Consider the following 25,463-nt stretch of genomic DNA (forward strand, 5'->3'; position numbering starts at 1 on the left):
GGCAACAACGGTGAAATCGGAGCGAAGTTGCACAACGGGCCGGCTATGCCTAAATTATTACGCAATTTTATTACCGACGTCTAGAATATAAACTAGAAAAAATTTGGCTTCGGTAACAAGAAGGCAGGATTGAAAAATAGCAATTAAAGAAAGTAAAATAAAATATAAATGTACTTATTGTTACTGATATCTTCAATTTACTAAAAAAATAGTAAAGACAGGTATGCAATAACCCAAAAACAAACTCGCGTCCACAGAAGAGAATACTAATTCTACAATTCAAGTAACCATGACGCAAAAAAAGGCAAATAATGTTATTATCCTTCCATAAACTGAAAATTACCATGAAATTTAAAAAATCAAATCTATCCTATCCTCTTTATGGCTTGTAAGAATTAGCGAAAATGTTGAAAGGTATGAAATATTACATTTTGTTTAATGATAACAAGAAAACCTGAATCTAAATGTTTTGTCCATCCCTCTCGATATGAATATTGTTACTTGTCACCGCCTTTCGTTAGACAACAACAACGTAAACATTTTGATATACATAAAAAAAGTGTTAAATTTGATCTCAAACTTGAATTAATAGAAATAGAGTTGCTATTATTCTGAAAACGATCTAAGAGTTTGAATAATATCCAACAAAAGGCAAAAGATTTTCCTTTTAAATACAGCGACGGACACAATGAAGAAGTAATTGAACGACAAACAAATACAAAAACAACAAATAATAATAATAATAATAATAATAATAATAATAATAATAATAATAATAATAATAATAATAATAATAATAATAATAATAATAATAATGATAATAATAATAATAATAATATCCCAGTTTTGAACCAGGTAACAAAAAATATATTCTATGAAATAAACTTGACCACATTTTCTGGATTCCTAATAATTTAATAGAGACAGAATTTGCCACTATTGTAGCATTATTCCACCTCATTCCACATCATACAATTTCCATTCACAAAATAAATTCATCTGAAAAAAACAATGACAAAAAGAAGAGCATTGACTTTCAAATTACAAAATTGAAAATGGAAAAGATGGCTACGTTTCTCTTTTGATTTTTGACGCATTTACTTGCTTGCCCACCTACACGTCTCTCTCTCTCTCTCTCTCTCTCCTCTCTCTCTCTCTCTCTCTCTCTCCTCTCTCTCTCTCTCTCCTCTCTCAGAAGTTTACACCTCATTCTCTCTTATTTGTTGATCCATTATTTGCGTTTGATTATGTGCCCACTACACATACCTCGTCGCGTCTCTAGTAGTTTGTCTGCTTTTATTTAACTCTCTCTCTCTCTCTCTCTCTCTCTCTCTCTCTCTCTCTCTCTCTCTCTCTCTCTCTCTCTCTCTCTCTCTCTCTCTCTCTCTCAGCTTTATAAAAAGCTATGTCCCTCATTGACTTGTAAATCCGGCGAAGAATCACAATAAGGATTATGAGGCATCTAAAACAATCGCATCAGGAGCTGACGACGTCTCTAATCTAAATTTGGAAAGAGTATGCTAATATGGTACTTCAGTCACCGCCCCCATCTCTCTCTCTCTCTCTCTCTCTCTCTCTCTCTCTCTACATACCCCTGTTTCTCTATGCGTGTGTTGTATGTATCCTTTTATGCAAGTTTATACATAGGCACTTAGAATAATTTTGTATGCACAATCATATTTATGTATGTCACCCTAAAAAACAAACCCCAACTTACTCCCGAAATCGATCAAAGTCCAAAGAAAAGTTAAAGGTCGCGAACGTAGACTACTTGTCTGCAAGTTCTCGTTCCTGTGTTTATGACTCTCGGCGGGAAGAGACAAGAGGTAATTCAAATGATAAGGAGAAACCCATTAAATCCTGGTCGCCATTCTATAGTACGGCGGTACGAGCATTGGCAGGCAAAAAAAAAAAAAAAAAAAAAAAAAAAAAAAAAAGAGGCTAAAATGCAAATTTGCACCATGAGTCAGGAACGACTGAATTTATTCGTTACTTGCATATCAACATCTTTTTATCCGAGGGATTTTGAATATTATTGCCTTGTGTCGCTCTCTTTTCCTTATATCAATATACATATGTACAGAGAAACACACACATATATACATAAATAAATAAATATATATATATACATGTATGTATATATATATATATATATATATATATATATATATATATATATATATATATATATATATATATATATAAACTGTGAAACATCAGTGACGATGACACCGCAGACTCTGATTGCCTATGAAGATCAAAGAAGAGAGATAGAGAGATATGGAAGATGATTACAGAAGAGGAAGCTGTCAGTGATGCTGACACATTCAAAAGCTGGGATGCTGACGATATCTGTGATGGTGATCTAATCGGTAACATTTCTTCCCTTTTAGATAACTGGGTAAGGTTATTATTATTATTATTATTATTATTATTATTATTATTATTATTATTATTATTATTATTATTACCTCCACCACGAAGCTGGGAGAATGCTATGTTTTCACACTTGTATGCCTGCTTGTTTGTCTATGAACAATTTATTTGACACAATTTTACTCATAGAGTAGTGAAACTTTCAGGGATTATTATTATTATTATTATTATCATTATTATTATTATTATTATTATTATTATTATTATTACCACCACTACTACTACTAGGTAAGCTACAAGCCTAGTTGGAAAAGGATGCTATGAGCCCAAGGGCTCCAACAGGGAAAAATAGCCCAATAAGGAAAGAATACTAGGAAATAAATAAATTACAGAAGATGTAATCAACAGTTAAAATAAAATATCTTAAGAACAGTAACACCATTAAAATAGACAGGGAGAGATAACGAAGCGGTTGTGTGAAATGACTTGACTAGGTCAACAGGGAATGAATGCGGTCACAGCTTAAGACCTTAGATTGCAACTACAAATCTCTGTCAGTGGTTCCATCGATTACGGGCACCTGGGTGTGATTTCAATGGCCTCTTAAGCGCTGACTGAGAGAGAGAGAGAGAGAGAGAGAGAGAGAGAGAGAGAGAGAGAGAGAGAGAGAGAGATATGACCTTTGACCTGGTCCAGGAAATGGGAGCCATTCATTTGCCCCTTTAGTTGCTAATATGTCTCTTGAACTGAACCACGCCAGAACCCGACGGGGTTATGGGATGGCCGTATGTGATTGGCCAGAAGGGCCAGGTAATCTACAACAGCAAGAATAAGTATTAATCCTCCAAGAATAAGGGCAACCCCTCCTCAGAGGGGGAGCGGGGGGGGGGGGGGGAGTTTCTCTTCCCGACCATGGAAACCCCCAACGAAGCTTTTGAATTATGACATTTCATTTCCTTGTTCTAAATTGCTAATTACGGAGACCCTTGATCATACGCTCATAAGTGCGTTTTTTCTTCACATAATACGAAATTCTTCAACTCTAACAACATTTTTCAATTTTCCATCAAATATATAACTCCAATTCGCATTTCTACTTTATACATATACATAATTGTAATCTTCAAAATAATACACACAGATTAGGTTATTATTATTATTATTATTATTATTATTATTACTTGCTAAACTTCAACCCTAGTTGGAAAAGCAGGATGCTATAAATCCAGGGGCCCCAACAAGTAAAATAGCCCAGAGAGGAAAGGAAACCAGGACAAATAAAATATTTTAAGAACAGTAACAACATTAAAATAAATATTTCCTATATAAACTATAAAAAACTTAAATAAAGCAAGAAGAGGGGAAAGCAGAAAGAATAGTGTGCCCGAGTGTACCTTCAAACAAGAGAACTCTAACCCAAGACAGTGGTAGACCATGGAACAGAGTCTATGGCACTACCCAAGACTAGGGAACAATGGTTTTATTTTGTTGCGTCCATCTCCTAGAAGAGCTGCCCTATTCTGAAGTTGAATTCTATCGGCCTTCTACTATATTGTTCACATTCATAAAAATGTTTTTGATAGTATGTTCAACTTTTTATTTTATTTAAGAATGACAAAACGTTTTGGAAAGTATTCATTCAGCAAAAACTTATAGCTATAGTTCTGGAACGTGGACAATCATCCCGCTCTGGTCACTCGTATTACATTAATAATAAAATTCCGACTTTTGCCATGAATGACAAACTTCCTGGGCTGAAACTTTTGTAACTCTCATTTTCCTATTAATCTTACATTTAGTACTGAAACTTCAGCAATTAAGTCACAAAATTATAGTTATATATATATATATATATATATATATATATATATATATATATATATATATATATATATATATATATGTGTGTGTGTATATCCCTGAATCTTTTTAATTCAGTTTATCTGAAACTAGAAATATATTGTCGTCATTCTTGCTAGTCACTCATCTCCTCTAACAAATAATATCAAAGTATTTCACCAGCTAGGCAATTTCTCCTCACAATTAAGATATTCATTCCATCAACCATTTACAAGTTTATTGCCTTTCATTTAGAAAAAAAAATCTTTATAGCTCCATTTACTGTATGTAGAATGTACAAAAAAAAAATGTGAAATGAATTCAGGAAGATAATATAGAACAACATGACAGGAATGATCGTGTTCATGTCTTTTGCAATATTTGACAACTAATTCTTTCCAAGCGAGGTCAAACTTCGGGAATTTTCTATTCAGCTGTTTTCTTAAAATCTAATCGTTCCGCAAAGAGACTTAGGAACTCTGTTTTCCTGCTTCTGTTTTCCTTCAAATCCTATTTTTCAAGATTAATTTCAATTTAGTAGCTTCTTTTGATGCTAAACCTTGTATTTTATTCTCTCATGCTTACGTATTCTTCTAACCATGACCTGATAAGAGTACAAAGTAGGTTTCCTAATTAGCATTTGCAATAAAAAAACAGAGGTTTAAAGGTCGATCATGAATAGCATGGGCAAGGGACAGTGCCAATGACCTTTCGAGTAGGACAATGCCCTAAACACTGACCATATATAGATATGATCAGCGCCTGAGGCCCTCTCCTCCTAAGCTAGGACCAAGGAGGGCCAGGCAATGGCTGCAGATGACTCAGCAGATAGACCAATAGGCTCCCCCAAACCACCATCCTTAGCTCACAAGGATGGTGAGGTTACAGTGACCAAAAAACTAATGAGTTTGAGGGGGACTCGAACCCCAGTCTGGCGTTCCCCAGTCAGGGACGTTACCACATCGGCCACCACAACTTTTTCATCCCAAATCTTTTATCTTTAAAATATCAATATCAGTTTTCTTCTAACCTGGTCTCGTACGGACACTAGAACATCGCCAGTGCCGTACTAAATAGAAAAGATTTTATAACACAAATTGTGATCGAAACCTAATATCTTAAGAAGTGTGTGCGCGTGGTTAACGTCACATTGGGCACCAGAATCGGTGAAAAAAAAACGGTAAACTAAGGTATGCTTTTCGAGCTATTTCTATCCATTTAAGCAAAAATCTCTGCCATCTTCAATTACCTGAAAAACCAGTAGTGCCTGGAAAAAACTTGAATCCGATACTGTTAATTACTGGCATCATAACTTTAATTGCAGGTTATTCAACTTGGCGTGTACTGCCCGTCAGGTATGTAAGAGAAACCACTTCTCTTCATCAGCTTGGGCTGGTCTCTGTAACCACCTTCATTAAAGCCAAATCTAACCGCAATTATTATTTTTAACAATGATATAAACACAGCATATCTTTCAACTCATGTAATTTTTTCTAAGAGTTTATACAATTTTCCTAGATTTCAGAATGTAAACCTCGATCCAGAACATTGTCTTACGATGCAAATCTTTGCCACGAAAATAAAATTTCCTTTTTTTTTCTAATTCTTCCAGACAAACAGCATTCACATTTTAATTGCTGACCAAACACAGAGACTGTAAAATCCAAACGAAAGCTCAAATCGGTGTTTACTGGAAAAAAAAAGAAAATAATCATCGATCGGACAGAAGTTGTCAATATCGTCCATACCAACAAGAGTTGATTAAACATCACTTTAGCCACGTTCCATCACATCTCTAGCATATGACATTATGTCTGCTGGTCCATAAGGATTTCTTTTGGATGGAAACGAGTTTTCGCGATCGGTGACGCTAATTGCAGGGTGAAAGTCATTGATTTGATAAAAAAAAAAGTAATATATGTATCCAAACATTTTGCAACTTATCTGTACACACGTATACAAATATATTGATATAAATATGTATGTATATCTATCTATCTCTCTCTCTCTCTCTCTCTCTCTCTCTCTCTCTCTCTCTCTCTCTCTCTCTCTCTCTCTCTATATATATATATATATATATATATATATATATACACACACACACACACATATATATATATATATATATATATATATATATATATATATATATATATATATATATATATATATATATATATATATATATGTGTGTGTGTGTGTGTGTGAGTTTACGTACATGTATAGTTATATTTAGATCTATATTATTATTATTATTACAATCCAAACTACAACCCTAGTTGGAAAAGCAAGATGCTATAAGCCCAGGGGCTCCAACAGGGAAAAATAGCCCAGTGAGGAAAGGAAATAAGGAAATAAATAAATGAAGAGAATAAATTAACAATAAATCATTCTAAAAAAAGTAACAACGTCAAAACAGACATGTCATATATAAACTATTAACAACATACATATAACCTATATATATATATATATATATATATATATATATATATATATATATATATATATATATATATATATATATAATGATATATATATATATATATATATATATATATATATATATATATATATATATATATATATATATATATATATATTTACGAAGCTGGTCTAACATGAGAGTAGATTATTTTATTCACGTATTTTACTGGTGTATTTAAGAGATGTATAGCCAGTTCGTAAGGAGAGTTCCACTCATGTAGGATTAAGTAATGTATGTAAATTACAGACTATCGTCATTCATTTAGTTGTATTTTCGTTCAGTTATGTATATGTAAATTTAAATTTAAGTTATTTTAAAGAATTTAATTTTCATTTCACGTAGTTCTGTTATGAAGACTTACGTAATCTTGTTAAAAAGTATGTATTACTCACACGAGGTATGCTGTATGACAAATACTAGGGATTTCGTCATGTTTCCACGTGGTTGGAAAATGCATGAAGATTCTAGACTAAAGATTACTCTTTGTTTTTAATGTTATGAAAGGAGGTGGGTGGAGTTAGCCGAGAATGTTGCCTCTTTGGACAATAAATGGAACCCCTTCTTCAAACTGCCAAGATGGCCACCTAACATTGTGATAGGTCGTCTGGACCATGCCCCCACGCTACGAGAATGATTAACTAGAAATTTCTAGAGTGAATTAAGATGATATATATAAGAGCCTAGCAATACATAGGAACCAGAGATCCAGCCTCGCCCTCTGAAAGAGCCAACGTCTGACAGTCCTCTCACCAGCATCTATCCAGCAACAACATATTTCCTCTCAAATGTGAATAGTCAATTCTCTCCAGCGTATACCATGTATAGTGTTGTTCAAACATTGGTGATATTATTGTGTGTTCAATATAAAAGTAAAGTGTATTAATGTAAGTACATTTTATATGATAAATGTTTTGTGACTGGTTCTGTGATATTTGGTTAAAAAGGGGAGTGTATCTATTTTTGCTTAACCATTTGGTAACCTTATGTGAGCACAAAAGACGTAAGAGTAACAATTACGTATATGTAAATGTAATTACTGTTTGTTTACTATAGTGTTAAAGTATCCTTTTTTTCATTAATTGTCAAAATTAAATATTTTCATAATTATTTCCTAGTGAAACAATGATTGTATAATTTTTTTTGAAGAGTCAGTTTGTCTTAGTCTAAGGTCTAGTTCAGATTTAAATTTCGAGTGATTTATTTTTAGTATTATTTTGAATTGTTATTTTCTTTTGTAAAGTGGGTATTATTTCGATCACCAATACTTATTTCAGCGCTTTGCTCGTATCCCCTGACTATGAACCAAAGTAAGAGTTGCTGTTAAAAGTAGAGTGATCACCCAGCATTGTTTTGAATGCAGAATAAAGAGATTTTCAAGATATTCAGTGTTTATATATATCATCGTCAGGAATTTGCGTATTATTCTCAAAGCTCGGAGGTATTCTCTTGTGTATCAGATTATTTCATATAAAGCAGGTGAGTTTTGGAGCTCAGGAATTTACATAATTCGCTAGCTGTAATAATATATATATATATATATATATACACACACACACACACACATATATATATATATATATATATATATATATATATATATATATATATATATATATATATATATATTACATCGTATGTGTTTGTGATTAAAGCTTGTGTGTTATTGTCAGTGTAAGGAGATAATTCTGATTCTGCTTCACAAGTTTATTTTCACAGCAAATTTCCATCTAAAAGATTCGCGATGGTGGTCAAGAACGTCATTAAAATAGTAACAAGCTTAGCTTAAACACTGTAATATGAGCTGGGAAAAAAAAAGCCTCCAAGACAGGTAAAAAAAAAATAAAAGAAAAATGCAAAGCACCTTGGGCAGCCATCGGTTCGCAAAGGCGAGCTTCTACGCTAACTACCCATTAGACTAAGATCTCTGCGCAATCTGACGTACTCTTGACAAGCCATTATCGGCGACGGCTCTCAAAGGCACATTTTGACAGCAGTGGCATTTTTAACCACCTGTAGAAGGACGGGGAGGAAACAGAGTTTAGAATCTCCGATGAGAAAATTTGGGAAGAACGAGGTGGACATTTTAGTAAATGAGAAAGAGTTATCATCATCACCATCTCCTACGCCTTTGACGCAAAGGGCCTCTTTTAGATATTGCCAGTCGTTTCTATCTTGAGCCAGTATTTGTGTACGAGACCACGCTCTCCATATACGGCCAAATTATGCAAAACTATTGTTTTCCTCTATTACTTTTTCATGATTTAAAATAATTCGCCACATGGGAAACAAGTTAATATTATAAGAAAAAAAACTATAGAATTATAATGAAACCTAGCCTGGATTCCTCACTAAACGAACTGGAACTGACATCGTCAACATAGTCAAACCTACCAAGAGTAATTACTCCATTTTAAATTTAGTATATATTTTGAATATATATATATATATATATATATATATATATATGTGTGTGTGTGTGTGTGTGTGTGTATATATATATTCAAAATATATACTAAATTTAAAATGGAAACACACGCTGGCATCACGATCTTCTGTTTGGTTGACTATGTTGACGATGTCAGTTCCAGGTCGTTTAATGAGGATACCAGAATAGTTTTTTTTATAATCTATAGTTTTTTATAATTTTAATTTGTTTCCAATGTGGCAAATAGTTTTAAATTATAAAAAAACATAATAGAGGAAAACAATAGCTTTCCATAATTTAGCAATATATGGAGAGCGAGGTCTTGTAAACAAATACCATACAAAAGAGGGCTTGCCTTTCATGACGTGTTTAAAGCTGACAGGGCAACTGATTAATCGATATGATACTTTATGGTAAACATGCTGTAGGGAAGGTTATGGTACCCGAATAATTTGAATAAAAGAGCAGCATAGTTATTGACTTGGTTGACATATGTTGCGTATGTGTGGCTGGTTCAGAAATGTATGGGAGTAGAGGAAAAATGATATATATATATATATATATATATATATATATATATATATATATATATATATATATATATATAGAGAGAGAGAGAGAGAGAGAGAGAGAGAGAGAGAGAGAGAGAGAGAGAGAGAGAGAGAGAGAGAGAGAGAGTAGGAATAGTAGTAGTAATAGTAAGCAGATTTAGAGCTATATTTTAATCAAATTATAATCCAGTGTATAGATTCAATTTGAGCAATTCAACAACACCCACCACCCGAAAAAAAAATAGTATTCATACTAATACAAGAAATAATAGATGGAAGAACGAGAGAGAGAGAGAGAGAGAGAGAGAGAGAGAGAGAGAGAGAGAGAGAGAGAGAGAGAGAGAGAGAGAGAGAGAGAGAGAATGTACAAAAACTGTCACCCACCACATGCCGTAAATGATCGCACATTGAAATGAAAATCATCATAAATCTAATATTTACAAATCTACATGGACAGATAGTAATGTAATTTACGAAGAAAAGTAGAGGCAGGTGTTCGATATACCAAACATAAAGATTAAACAGGATAAGATAGCGAAGATCGTCTAATAGGACAGATAACATTAATCAAAGCGTGTCTTTGTTTCGTCTCTCAATATTTTGGAACAGAAATTCTGTAGTCTTGCGTCTTCTAATCAAACAAACAAACTCAGATTTGTCACATTATTATTATTATTATTATTATTATTATTATTATTATTATTATTTGCTAAGCTACATCCCAAGTTAGAAAAAACAGGATGCTATAAGCCCAATGCCTCCAACAGGTAAAATAGCCCAGTGAAGAAAGGAAATAAATAAACAGATAGAATAGTGTGCCTGAGTCTATGTACCCTCCAGCGAGAGAATTCTAACCAAAGACAGTGGAAGACCATGGTACAGAGGCTATGGCACTACCCAAGTCTAGAGAACAATGGTTTAATTTTGGAGTGTCCTCCTCTTAAACGAGCTACTTCCCATACCTGAAAAGGCTCTTCTACCATTACCAAGTGGAAAGTAGCTACTAAACAATTACAGTGGAGTAGTTAACCCCTTAAAAGAAGAATAGTTTAGTTAACTTAATTTTGTCAGATGTATGAGGAAAGAGAAGTATGTGCAAAGAATAGGCCAGACTATTTAGTGTGTATGTAGGCAAAGGAAAAATGAGCCGCCACTAAAGAGAGTCTCAATAAAGTACTTTCTGGAAGGTCAAAGGACCTAATACGGGTAATTGGTGCCTGGAATTGTTAAGACCTATAATCATAGTTAATCCAGCGAGATCTTCCGAATGCATAATATAATAGCAATAATGACGGTGAATCAAGTTTTGTTCTCCAATCGTTGTCAGATTTGTATACAAATCATTATTCATAATCCTCCCTAATCAACTGCGCTATCATACGTACACTTCGTCGAAACATTACTGATGTAATCAATCTTTAGTACAGAGAAGGGTAATAGAATAAAATCATAAAACTTTACATGGTTATAAATGCAAATGATTCCCCGTCTAATCTATGTATGTATGCAGTCATCACTAGTGAATACGATTAGTTCTCTCTCTCTCTCTCTCTCTCTCTCTCTCTCTCTCTCTCTCTCTCTCTCTCTCTCTCTCTCTCTCTCTCTCTTTGTGTATATATATATACTGTATATATACACACACACACACACACACACACACATATATATATATATATATACTGTATATCCATACATATATATATATAAGAATATCTATCTATATAAATATATATATATATATATATATATAATATATATATATATATATATATATATATATATATATATATATATATATATATATATATAAACACTAGTATACCTAGTTTTTAATTTTGTAGTAATTTATTTACGGGTATGAAGCACTCAGTCCACAATAATAATCTTGTTCTACAAAAACTAGAAATATATTGCTGCGTATTTTTCATGTAAATATGGAATAGCAAGGACCCCTTGATTCCTATCGATGATTGATATATTTCCGGATATCACCTGTCAATCATGACAGATGGCGAAAAGAGACGGGTTCCCCTTTTTTAGGCGGCGGCAAAGCGAAAGAGACGGAGGGAATACCAAATAGTAACTTCACTCGAGAAAGTAAATTCTGTGTCGTATGCTACACGCGCGAAATTACATCAGTATATGGAGTCCACTTTCCAAGGCTGGTCATGACCTATGAAATGAACAAGAAAGTGTCAAGTAATCAATAATGGAAAAAAAATCAAGTTTTCAAATGCCATCTGTTTAAGCGATGGTTGATTTTATAAACATGCATGAAACAGCTGCAACCGTGATAAAATCTTTAAAAACGTGTATTTTTAAAAGAGCCAATCTTTCAAATGTAAACGTTAACCTTAATTTAAACATTTTAATTACGAAAGCAAACGATGCACGCAATGATTGTAAGACTTTCTGGAGAATGTACTTTATAAGCATCAGTGGAAGGTTAAGATGAGGTTAGGTGTGACATTAAACTCTTATTAGGCTTAGTTTGGTTAGGTTAGGTTGGGTAACATAGCTAAAACAAGATCTGGTTATATTAGGTATGGGTAGGTAATTAAATCAAAACTTAAGTCTTGGTTAGGTAAGATAACATAAGCCTTCATTAAGTGGGGAGGTGTAGTATTGAGTTAGGAATCACGACGGATGAAAGATTGTTTCTGTTAGGCTGTGGGATAGAATAACTGGTGCATCTTGCAGTTCTTAAAATAAAAATATTCAAATAACTGGTGTATCATGCAGCTCATAAAATACCAAATATTCGAATAACTGGTGATTCTTGCAACTCTTAATATAACAAATATTACAATAACTGGTGTATCTTCCAACTATTAACAAAACAAATATTCCGATAACTGGTGTATCTTGCAACTCTTAACATAACAATTATTCAAATTACTGGTGTATCTTGCAACTCTTAACATAACAAATATTCCAATAACTGGTGTATCTTGCAACTCTAAACATAAAAAATATTCCAATAAATGGTGTATCTTGCAAAAATTAACAATACAAGTATTCCAATAACTGGTGTATCTTGCAACTCTTAACATAACAATTATTCAAATTACTGGTGTATCTTGCAACTGTTAACATATTAATTATTCCAATAACTGGTATATCTTGCAACTCTTTACATAACAAAAGTTCAAATAACTGGTGTATCTTGCAACTGTTAACATAATAATTATTCCAATAACTGGTGTACCTTACAACTCTTAACATAATAATTATTCAAATAACTGGTATATCTTGCAACTCTTAATATAACACATATTCCAATAACTGGTGTATCTTGCAACTCTTACATAAAAGATATTCCAATAACTGGTGTATCTTGCAACTCTTAACATGACACATATTCAAATAACTGGTGTATCTTGCAACTCTTAACATAACAAATATTCCAATAACTGGTGTATCTTGCAGCTCTTAACATAACAATTATTCAAATAACTGGTGTATCTATATCTATTAACATTACAAATATTCCAATAACTGGTGTATCTTGCAACTCTTAACATAACAAGTATTCATATAACTGGTGTATCTTGCAACTCTTAACATAACTTTTCCAATAACTGGTGTATCTTGCAACTCTTAGAATATCAACTATTCCAATAACTGGTGTATCTTGCAACTCTTAACATAACAACTATTCCAATAACAGGTGTAACTTGCAGCTCTTAACATAACAAATATTCCAATAACTGGTGTATCTTTAAACTATTAACATAAATATTCCAATAACTGGTGTATCTTGCAACTCTTAACATAACAAATATTCAAATAACTGATGTATCTTTCAACTCTTAACATAACAAATATTCCAATAACTGGTGTATCTTACAACTCTTAACATAACAAGAATTCCAATAACTGGTGTATCTTGCAACTCTTAACATAACAAATATTCTAATAACTGGTGTATCTTGCAACTATTAACATAACAAATATAGCAATAACTAGTGTATCTTGCAACTCTTAACATAACAATTATTCAAATAACTGGTGTATGTTGCTACTCTTAACATAACAAATATTCCAATAACTGGTGTATTTTGCAGCTCTTCACATAACAATTATTCAAATAACTGGTGTATCTTGCAACTCTTAACATAATAAATATTCCAATAACTGGTGTATCTTGCTACTATTAACATAACAAATATCCCAATAACTGGGGCATCTTGCAACTCTTAACAATTATTCCAATAACTGGTGTATCTTGCAACTCTTAATATAACAAATATTCCAATAACTGGTGTATCTTGCAACTCAACATAACACATATTCAAATAACTAGTGTAATTTGCAACTCTTACATAACAAATATTCCAATAACTGGTGTATCTTCCAACTGTTAACATAACACATATTCAAATAACTGGTGTATCTAGCAACTCTTAACATAACAAATATTCTAATAACTGGTGTATCTTGCAACTCTTAAAATAAAAAAATATTCCAATAACTGGTGTATCTTGCAACTCTTAAAATAACAAATATTCCAATAACTGGTGTATCTTGCAAATCTTAATATAACAAATATTCAAATAACTGGTGTATCTTGCAACTCAACATAACACATATTCAAACAACTAGTGTATCTTGCAACTCTTACAATACAAATATTCCAATAACTGGTGTATCTTCCAACTCTTAACATAATAAATATTCAAATAACTGGTGTATCTGGCAACTCTTAACATAACAAATATTCAAATAACTGGTGTATCTTGCAACTCTTAACATAACAATTATTCAAATAACTGGTGTATCCTGCAACTCTTAAAATAACAAATATTCAAATAACTGGTGTATCTGACAACTCGTAACATAACAATATTCAAATAACTGGTGTATCTTGCAACTATTAACATAACAAATATTTAAATAACTGGTGTATCTGGCAACTATTAACATAACAAATATTCAAATAACTGGTGTAATTTGCAACTCTTCACATAACAAATATTCAAATAACTGGTGTATCTGGCAACTCTTAACATAAGAACTATTCAAATAACTGGTGTATCTTGCAACTCTTAACAACAAATATTCTAATATCTGGTGTATCTTGCAACTCTTAACAACAAATATTCTAATAACTGGTGTATCTTGCAACTCTTAACATAACAAATATTCAAATAACTGCTGTATCTCACTATTAACATAACAAATAGTCCAATAACTGGTGTATCTTTCAACTCTTAACATAAAAATATATTTCAATAATTGGTGTATCTTGCAACTATTAACGTAACATATATTCCAATAACTGGTGTATCTTGCAACTCTCACATAACAGATATTCCAATAACTGGTGTATCTTGCAACTCTTAACATAACACATATTCAAATAACTGGTGTATCTTGCAACTCTTAACATAACGAATATTCAAGTAACTGGTGTATCTTGCAACTCTTAACATAACAAATATTAGAATAACTGATGTATCTGGCAACTCTTTAACATAATAATTATTCAAACAAGTGGTGTATCTTGCAACTCTTAACAAAACAAATATCCAAATTACTAGTGTATCTGGCAACTCTTAACAATTATTCAAATAACTGGTGTATCTTGCAACTCTCAACATAACAAATATTCAAATAACTGGTGTATCTGACAACTCTTAACATAACAAATATTCAAATAACTGGTGTATCTTGCAACTCTTAACACACCCAATATTCAAATAACTGGTGTATCTGGTAACTATTAACATACCAATATTCAAATAACTGGTGTATCTTGCAACTCTTCATATAGCAAATATTCAAATAATTGGTGTATCTTATAACTCTTAACATAACAAATATTCAAATAACTGGTGTATCTGGCAACTATTAACATACAAATATTCAAATAACTGGTGTATCTTGCAACTCTTCATATAGAAAATATTCAAATAATTGGTGTATCTTGTAACTCTTAACATAACTATTCAAATAACTGGTGTATCTTGCAACTCTTAACATATCAAATAATATAACAATTGGTGTATCTCGCAACTATTAACATAACAAATGCTCAAATAATTGGTGTATCTTGCAGCTCTTAACATAACAAGTATTGCAATAACCGGTGTATCTTGCCACTCTTAACATAACAATTATTCAAATAACTTGTGTTTCTTGCAACTCTTAATATAACAAATATTCCAATAACTGGTGTATCTTGCAACTCTTAACATAACAATTATTCATATTACTGGTATATCTTGCAACTCTTAACATAACCAATATTCCAATAACTGGTGTATCTTGCAGCTCTTAACAAAACAATTATTTAAATAACTGGTGTATCTATATCTATTAACATAACAAATATTCCAATAACTCTTGTATCTTGCAACTCTAACATAACAAGTATTCATATAACTGGTGTATCTTGCAACTCTTAACATAACAACTTTTCCAATAACTGGTGTCTCTTGCAACTCTTAACATATCAACTATTCCAATAACTGGTGTATCTTGCAACTCTTAACATAACAACTATTCCAATAACTGGTGTAACTTGCAGCTCTTAACATAACAAATATTCCAATAACTGGTGTATCTTTAAACTATTAACATAACAAATATTCCAATAACTGGTGTATCTTGCAACTCTTAACATAACAAATATTCAAATAACTGATGTATCTTTCAACTCTTAACATAACAAATATTCCAATAACTGGTGTATCTTACAACTCTTAACATAACAAGAATTCCAATAACTGGTGTATCTTGCAACTCTCAACATAACAAATATTCCAATAACTGGTGTATCTTGCAACTCTTAACATAACAAATATTCAAATAACTGATGTATCTTTCAACTCTTAACATAACAAATATTCCAATAACTGGTGTATCTTACAACTCTTAACATAACAAGAATTCCAATAACTGGTGTATCTTTAAACTATTAACATAACAAATATTCCAATAACTGGTGTATCTTGCAACTCTTAACATAACAACTATTCCAATAACTGGTGTAACTTGCAGCTCTTAACATAACAAATATTCCAATAACTGGTGTATCTTTAAACTATTAACATAACAAATATTCCAATAACTGGTGTATCTTCCAACTGTTAACATAACACATATTCAAATAACTGGTGTATCTAGCAACTCTTAACATAACAAATATTCTAATAACTGGTGTATCTTGCAACTCTTAAAATAAAAAATATTCCAATAACTGGTGTATCTTGCAACTCTTAAAATAACAAATATTCCAATAACTGTTATATCTTGCAACTCTTACAATACAAATATTCCAATAACTGGTGTATCTCCCAACTCTTAACATAACAATTATTCCAATAACTGGTGTATCTTGCAACTATTAACATAACTAATATTCAAATAACTGGTGTATTTTGCAACTCTAAACATAACAATTATTCAAACAACTGGTATATCTTGCAACTCTTAACATAACAATTATTCAAATAACTGGTGTATCCTGCAACTCTTAAAATAACAAATATTCAAATAACTGGTGTATCTGACAACTCGTAACATAACAATTATTCAAATAACTGGTGTATCTTGCAACTATTAACATAACAAGTATTTAAATAACTGGTGTATCTGGCAACTATTAACATAACAAATATTCAAATAACGGGTGTAATTTGCAACTTCACATAGCAAATATTCAAATAACTGGTGTATCTGGCAACTCTTAACATAACAACTATTCAAATAACTGGTGCATCTTGCAACTCTTAACAACAAATATTCAAATAGCTGGTGTATCTTGCAACTCTTAACAACAAATATTCTAATAACTGGTGTATTTTGCAACTCTTAACATAACAAATATTCAAATAACTGGTGTATCTCGCAACTATTAACATAACAAATAGTCCAATAACTGGTGTATCTTTCAACTCTTAACATAACAAAACATTTCAATAATTGGTGTATCTTGCAACTATTAACGTAACAAATATTACAATAACTGGTGTATCTTGCAACTCTTATCATAACAAATATTCCAATAACTGGTGTATCTTCCAACTCTTAACATAACAAATATTCAAATAACTGGTGTATCTGTCGACTCTTAACATAACAAATATTCAAATAACTGGTGTATCTTGCAACTCTTAACATAACAAATATTCAAATAACTGGTGTAGCTTGCAACTCTTAACATAACAAATATTCCAATAACTGGTGTATCTTGCAACTCTTAAAATAACAATTATTCTAATAACTGGTGTATCTTACAACTTTTAACATAACAAATATTCCAATAACTGGTGTATCTTGCAACTCTTAACATAACAGATATTCTAATAACTGGGATATCTCACAACTCTTAACATAACAAATATTCCAATAACTGGTGTATCTTGCAACTCTCAACATAACAAAATTTCTAATAACTGGTGTATCTTGCAACTCTTAACATAACAAATATTCATATAACTGGTGTATCTTGCAACTCTTAATACAACAAATAATAAAAAAAAAACTGGTGTATCTTGCAACTCTTAACATAACAAATAATCCAATAACTGGTGTATCTTGCAACTATTAACATAAGAAATATTCCAATAACTGGTGTATCTTGCAACTATTAACATAACAAATATTCAAATGACTGGTGTATCTGTCGACTCTTAACATAACAAATATTCAAATAACTGATGTATCTTGCAACTCTTAACATAACAAATATTCAAATAACTGGTGTAGCTTGCAACTCTTAACATAACAAATATTCCAATAACTGGTGTATCTTGCAACTCTCAACATAACAATTATTCTAATAACTGGTGTATCTTACAACTTTTAACATAACAAATATTCCAATAACTGATGTATCTTGCAACTCTTAACATAACAGATATTCTAATAACTGGGGTATCTCACAACTCCTAACATAACAAATATTTCAATAACTGGTGTATCTTGCAACTCTTCTCATAACAAAATTTCTAATAACTGGTGTATCTTGCAACTCTTAACATAACAAATATTCATATAACTGGTGTATCTTGCAACTCTTAATACAACAACAAATAAAAAAAACTGGTGTATCTTGCAACTCTTAACTTACAAATAATCCAATAACTGGTGTATCTTGCAACTATTAACATAAGAAATATTCCAATAACTGGTGTATCTTGCAACTATTAACATAACAAATATTCAAATAACTGGTGTATCTGGCAACTATTAACATAACAAATATTCAAATAACTGGTGTATCTTGCAACTATTAATATAACAAATATTCCAATAACTGGTGTATCTTGCAACTATTAACATAACAAATATTCCAATAACTGGTGTATCTGGCAACTCTTAACATAACAAATAATCCAATAACTGGTGTATCTTGCAACTATTAACATAACAAATATTCCAATAACTGGTGTATCTGGCAACTCTTAACATAACAAATAATCCAATAACTGGTGTATCTTGCAACTATTAACATAGGAATTATTCCAATAACTGGTGTATCTTGCAACTATTAACATAACAAATATTCCAATAACTGGTGTATCTTGCTACTATTAACATAACAAATATTGAAATAACTGGTGTATCTTGCAACTATTAATATAACAAATATTAAAATAACTGGCGTATATTGCAACTCTTAACATAACAAATATTAAAATAACTGGCGTATCCTACAACTCTTCACACAATAATTACTAGTTAAGTGATAATCACTAAAATGATACAAAAAATAAATAATTTTGTTCAAACGTAAACTTACCTTTTGGAGTATCCTACTCGCTTTACGAAACCATCCTACTCACTTACCTGTAAAGAGAATATATTCAATAAGAATATTAAGGTTAGTTGAAAGACGAGAATCTACTTGCTTCATTATATCATTATATTGTTTATTGCAAACGAGAAGATTGAAAATATCTTTTGAAAAGGCGTCAAACCTTGAATGCATTTGAATAATTTTTATGCGTTAAACGTTCATACAGACTTCGATATACATATTACAAAACATAGTGTATACATTCAATACAAATTTTTATCAGTGTATATCATAAATATATAGCCTATAAACCTCAAGTTCACATAATTATTTGAAGGTTTCTAAGGGACGGTCTCCCTTCCTTCCTCTTTATGATACAAATATTTGTATTCTGAAGGGAAAATAAATGTTTCCTTCGAAATCTAAAACATTTTTCTTATATTTTTGTAAATGCGATTTTTATCCACACATACACACACAAACACACACACACACACGCACATACATATATAAATATATATATATATATATACACATATACAGTATATATATATATATATATATATATATATATATATATATATATATATATATATATATATATATGTATATATATACATATATGTATATATACATATATATATACATATATATATATATATATATATATATATATATATATATATATATATATATATAATCAAGATGATCTTAGCGTATTCATCCTTTTAACTCTTAAAATAAAGCAAAATTTCACGTATAAAAAAAAAAACAACAGCATCTTCATAGTCTACACAAAAGTGCTAACAGTGTATCGAACTCCATAGGTACATTGCACCAGTCAGTCCCTTTTGCATTCATTATCATTCCTGGATTGTAGGGCCTTTCCATTTAACAATTCCGCCATCCATCCATCCAGAAATATCTGTCTCTCTTAACCTCTTAAATAATATACTCTTTCCTTAGGCTATAACTCTTATTTTCTTCACTGTTAAATAAGAAATTAACATTTTACAGCATTTGGATTTACCGTATATCACTACTTGCAATAATATTTTCACTCGCTGTGTAACTACCTTTTCCTTTTTCATTATTCAGTTTCTCTTATTACATATAAGAACATTTGCTGAAGAGCTCCCATCTACAGTATAATTTATTCCGAGTTCAGTATCTACACTACAGATTCTGATGGAAGAGTTGGCTTAACAAATTTGTCATGCTATCCAGCTTGGCTTTAGTGTGACTTCTTCACTTACTTAAACTTTTGCATATATCCTGCTGCCTTCCTTGCCAAATCTAAAAGATGACTCTTATTTTCTTGCCCTGTACCTTATATTAATTTAATCCAAAAATACCTTTATGAGACAATACTATCTTACAACATACGTAACGATTTATCACCAACTAATAAAATATCTTTTCCAACTTTCAAAACATACAATTTGTTGATAAAAAAAAATAAACATCAGGTGATGTCATAATATATCATTAAGCAAAACTGTTTACCTTTCTTGAAGTTAATTGGCACAACAGCATCTAACTTTATCTTGAATGTCCAAATCCACACAAATCAACATGCATATCCCAACGCAAACACCAAACACATGTTCGCCAACAAGAAATTCACACACAAATCGAGACTCACATGTCACATGCAAACAAGACAATCCACACACACACAAAAAAAAAAAAAAAATACAGAAGCAACTACACTCAAGAATGCAAGAACTGAACTCCATATCAAGTGACTGTTAATTGAACTTCAAAACTGACTTTCTACTCTCGTGTTGGGATCTAGTTTCCTGATAAGGAAACAGAATCACTCAAGCACTACAATAAGTTTCTTATGTACACACTATTAGTCTCATATTCTTTGAGTTTCACCAAGATTTAATTCATTGCAAAAACGTATAGCAACGGCATTAACTATTTTTGATATAATAATAATAATAATAATAATAATAATAATAATAATAATAATAATAATAATAATAATAATAATAATAATAATAATAATAATAATAATGAGGGCAATTTCAAACTGCTGGAAGGTCTATATATCCATTGGGTAATCAGTGGTTAGTACTCTTAATTATCCTTCCTTACAAGGCCATAGTGAACAAATTTTCTTGATATATTTCATCCTCTGTTTCTGATATATATATATATATATATATATATATATATATATATATATATATATATATATATATATATATATATATATATATACTGTACATACATACATATATATATATATATATATATATATATATATATATATATATATACACATATATACTGTACATATATATATATATATATATATATATATATATATATATATATATATATATATATATATAAATATAAATTCACACATATATATATACATATATATATAAATATATATATATATATATATATATATATATATATATATATATATATATATATATATATATATATATATATATCCGGGTATCAGCTCAAGGGGTTAACTCATCATCATCATCTCCTCCTACGCTTATTGACACAAAGGGCCTCGGTTAGATTTTGCTAGTCGTCTCTGTCTTGGGCTTTTAATTCAATACTTCTCCATTCATCATCGACTTCCCTCTTCATAGTCCTCAACCATGTAGGCCTGGGTCTCCCAAATTTTCTAGTGCCTTTTGGAGCCCAGTTGAAGGTTTAGTGAAGTAATTTCTCTTGTGGAGTATGAAGAGCATGCCCAAACCATCTCCATCTACCCCTCATCATGATCTCATCCACATATGGCACTCGAGTAATGTCTCTCATAGTTTCATTTCTAATCCTGTCCTGCCATTTATTTAACTCCTGCCATTGGTTCTCAAATCTGTTGGAGATTGCTTCATTGTCATAGTATGAATCATGTCCATACAGTTACACCGACCTCACTAAACTGATTTATAGTCTGACTTTTATATGTAATTTCAGGCGATTTGATTTCCAAATTCTAATTAACCTAGCCATTGTCTGATTTGCTTTTTACAATCTTTCAATAAACTCTAATTCTAAAGACCCTGTATTGGAGATCATAGTTCCTAAATATTCATATGATATTTCATCTTCCATTGCATATTCTGTTCTCATCATCTCTGTCTTTTTCAATTTATCTTGAGCCCAATCTCGTATGATATTTCATGCATTCTGGTAAGCAAGCATTGCAAATCCTGTGGTGTTCTGCTAATAAGGACAGCATCATCAGCATACTCTAGTTATGCTAATTTTCTATTACCAATGTAATCCAATCCTTCTCCACCATCTCCGACTGTTATACGCATTAAAAAATCCATGAGGAGGATAAACAACATAGGAGACAACACATTTCCTTGGAGAATTCCGCTGTTCACTGGAAATTCATTTGATAGGACTCCACTAACATTAACTTTTCACTTGCTATGCTCATGAACAGATTTAATCAAATTCACATATTTAAGAGGACCTACATAATAACGCAGGACTCCACAAAATTGGCCGGTGCACACTATCGAGGGCTTTTTCATAGTCCACATATGCCATCAGAAATGGATTTCTAAATTCTACGCATTGCTGTACAAGATGTCTCAACATGCAAATTTGGTCACTACAACTGCATTTTCGAAATCCTGCTTGTTCATCTCTCAGCTTTTCATCAATCTTTCTCTCCAGTCTCTTCAGAATGAGCATGCTATATATTTTCATAACAACTGGCGTAAGTGTGATTGATGGCGCTGTAATTATTGGAAGTAGTCAAATCTCCTTTCTTTCCTATTTTCACCAACACTCATCACTCCCATTCATCAGGTTTTGACTCTTCATGACACATTCTAGAAAATAATTTTGTAAGTATTCTGGGGTCACTTCAATTTCAGCCAGTATCATCTCAACAGCTATTCCATCGTAACCAGGGGCCTTCCATCTCTTGAGTTTTTTAATGATAGCTTCGACTTCAAACACACTGAATTCACTTATGGGCAAATCAAGATCTTCATCGGCTTCAGGTATATCAATAAAATTAAGGGTTAACTACTGCAAGGTAATTGTTCGGTGGCTACTTTCCTCTTGGTAACGGTAGAAGAGACTCTTTAGCTATGGCAAATAGCTCTTCTAGGAGAAGGACACTCCAAAATCAAACCAATGTTCTCTAGTCTTGGGTAATGCCATAGCCTCTGTACCAAGGCCTTCAACTGTCTTGGATTAGAGTTTTCTTGCTTGAGGGTATACTCGGGCACGCTGTTCTATCTTATTTCTCTTTCTCCTGATTTTTTTTTTTATCTTTGAGGTTTTTAGTTTATATACGAAAGATCTAATTTAATGCTGTTGCTGTTCTTGGATATATTTTATTTTGATTGTTTATTACTTCTCTTGTAGTTTTTTATATCCATGTTTCCTTTCGTCACTGGGCTATTTTTCCCTCTTGGAGCCCTTATGATTAAGGCATCTTGCTTTTCCAAATAGGGTTGTAGCTTACCTTGTAATAATAATATTACTGGAGTAAACAGACCCATGCTTTGATCCATAGACTTCTGGGTTCTTTTGCACGAAAGGAAATGTTCATCCTCATGCAATGTTAGAATTCTTTTATTCTACCTTGTTTTGGGTCTTGTTCTCCTGCCTGATCTTCAGCAGCTGACTCTCACCTTAATTTGTTTGACAAAAATTTCAAGTCTATCAAATTTCATATTCCTGATCTGGATATTGATCTCTGGCACCATCGTTCAATTATATCGTTATGCAGGTTGCATAATATTTTTCCATAATTCCTACCATCCTTTGGATTTAGATCTACCCGACTATAACATCCTGTAGGTACTTGTTATGCAGTTAATCATAAAAGTTTTGACTTCTCCAACATAAGGTTCTAAACTACACAATATTCTAAAAATGTCATTCCAGCTGTGATCAGATTGTGGGATGATCTTCCCAATCGGGCAGTCGAATAGCTAAAAACTTATGAACTTCAAACTTACAGAGAATGATTTTATGTAGAACAGGTTGACATAATTCTCTCTTCATAGTTTGTATATGGCAGATCTATTTGAACGTTGTTAATGATCTTGAAATATTCGATATTTTCTAATCATTACCTTTATATAGTTTATTCATTTCATTATTACTTTTCATCTCTAGACTAATTTCCAAGTATGAGCTATTGGCTTTGTAGCATCATGCTTTTCCAAGTAGGGTTGTAGCTTAGCTAATAATAATAATAATAATAATAATAATAATAATAATAATAATAATAATAATAATAATAATAATAACAACAACTCAATATTGTTTAACTTCACTGATGAAATGGATTGATATAAGATACATGTGATCGTCATTGAAATAAGCCACAAGTTTCTGGAAGAGGTCTCGATTTATTATTATTATTATTATTATTATTATTATTAGTTAAGCTACAACCCAAATTGGAAAAGCAGGATGCTATAAGCCCAAGAGCTTCAACGGGGAAAATAGTTCAATGAGGAAAGGAAATAATGAAATAAATAAACAAAACAAAAAAATGAATAAATAATATAAAACATCATAAGATCGGTGACAACGTTAAAATATATCTGTCATATATTAACTATGAAAAGAGACTTATGTCAGTCAGTTCAACATAAAAACATTTGCTGCAGTTTGAACTTCTGAAGTTCCAACAGTTCAACTGCCTGATTAGAAAGATCATTCCACAATATGTCACAGCTGTAAAAAAAACTTCTAGAATAATGTGTAGTATTCAGCCTTACGGTGGAAAAGGCATGTCTCTTTGGATTAACTGCATATATAGCACTACATACAGGATGGCACCGTCTGAGAGGATCAAGATGCAAAGAATGGTCTGAATTATGAAAAATCTTAAGCAACATACATAAAAGACCAACTGAATGTTGGTGCCAGAGATTAATATCATGACAAACAATAGGAAATTTAATAGACCGCAAGTGCTAAATAATACAGTATACTCGTTTGTTTTGTAGACAGGTACACTTTTTTACTATATAGTACTCTAAACGTTGAAAATTTCATCGTTGTAGTTGT

At 31.5% G+C, this 25,463-nt stretch overlaps 1 protein-coding gene across 1 annotated transcript in view; it reads left to right on the forward strand.

The window, feature by feature from the left end:
* The first annotated feature begins 2,287 nt into the window (after positions 1 to 2,287).
* Positions 2,288 to 25,463, forward strand: part of LOC137659992 (uncharacterized) — a 64,193-nt gene continuing 41,017 nt past the window's right edge. The window contains exon 1 of the mRNA XM_068394728.1: positions 2,288 to 2,401. Coding sequence (XP_068250829.1) covers positions 2,288 to 2,401 — 114 coding nt within the window. The remainder of the gene's footprint in view (positions 2,402 to 25,463) is intronic.

This window comes from Palaemon carinicauda, chromosome 20 (genome assembly GCF_036898095.1).
Source record: "Palaemon carinicauda isolate YSFRI2023 chromosome 20, ASM3689809v2, whole genome shotgun sequence".
Classification (NCBI taxonomy): domain Eukaryota; kingdom Metazoa; phylum Arthropoda; class Malacostraca; order Decapoda; family Palaemonidae; genus Palaemon; species Palaemon carinicauda.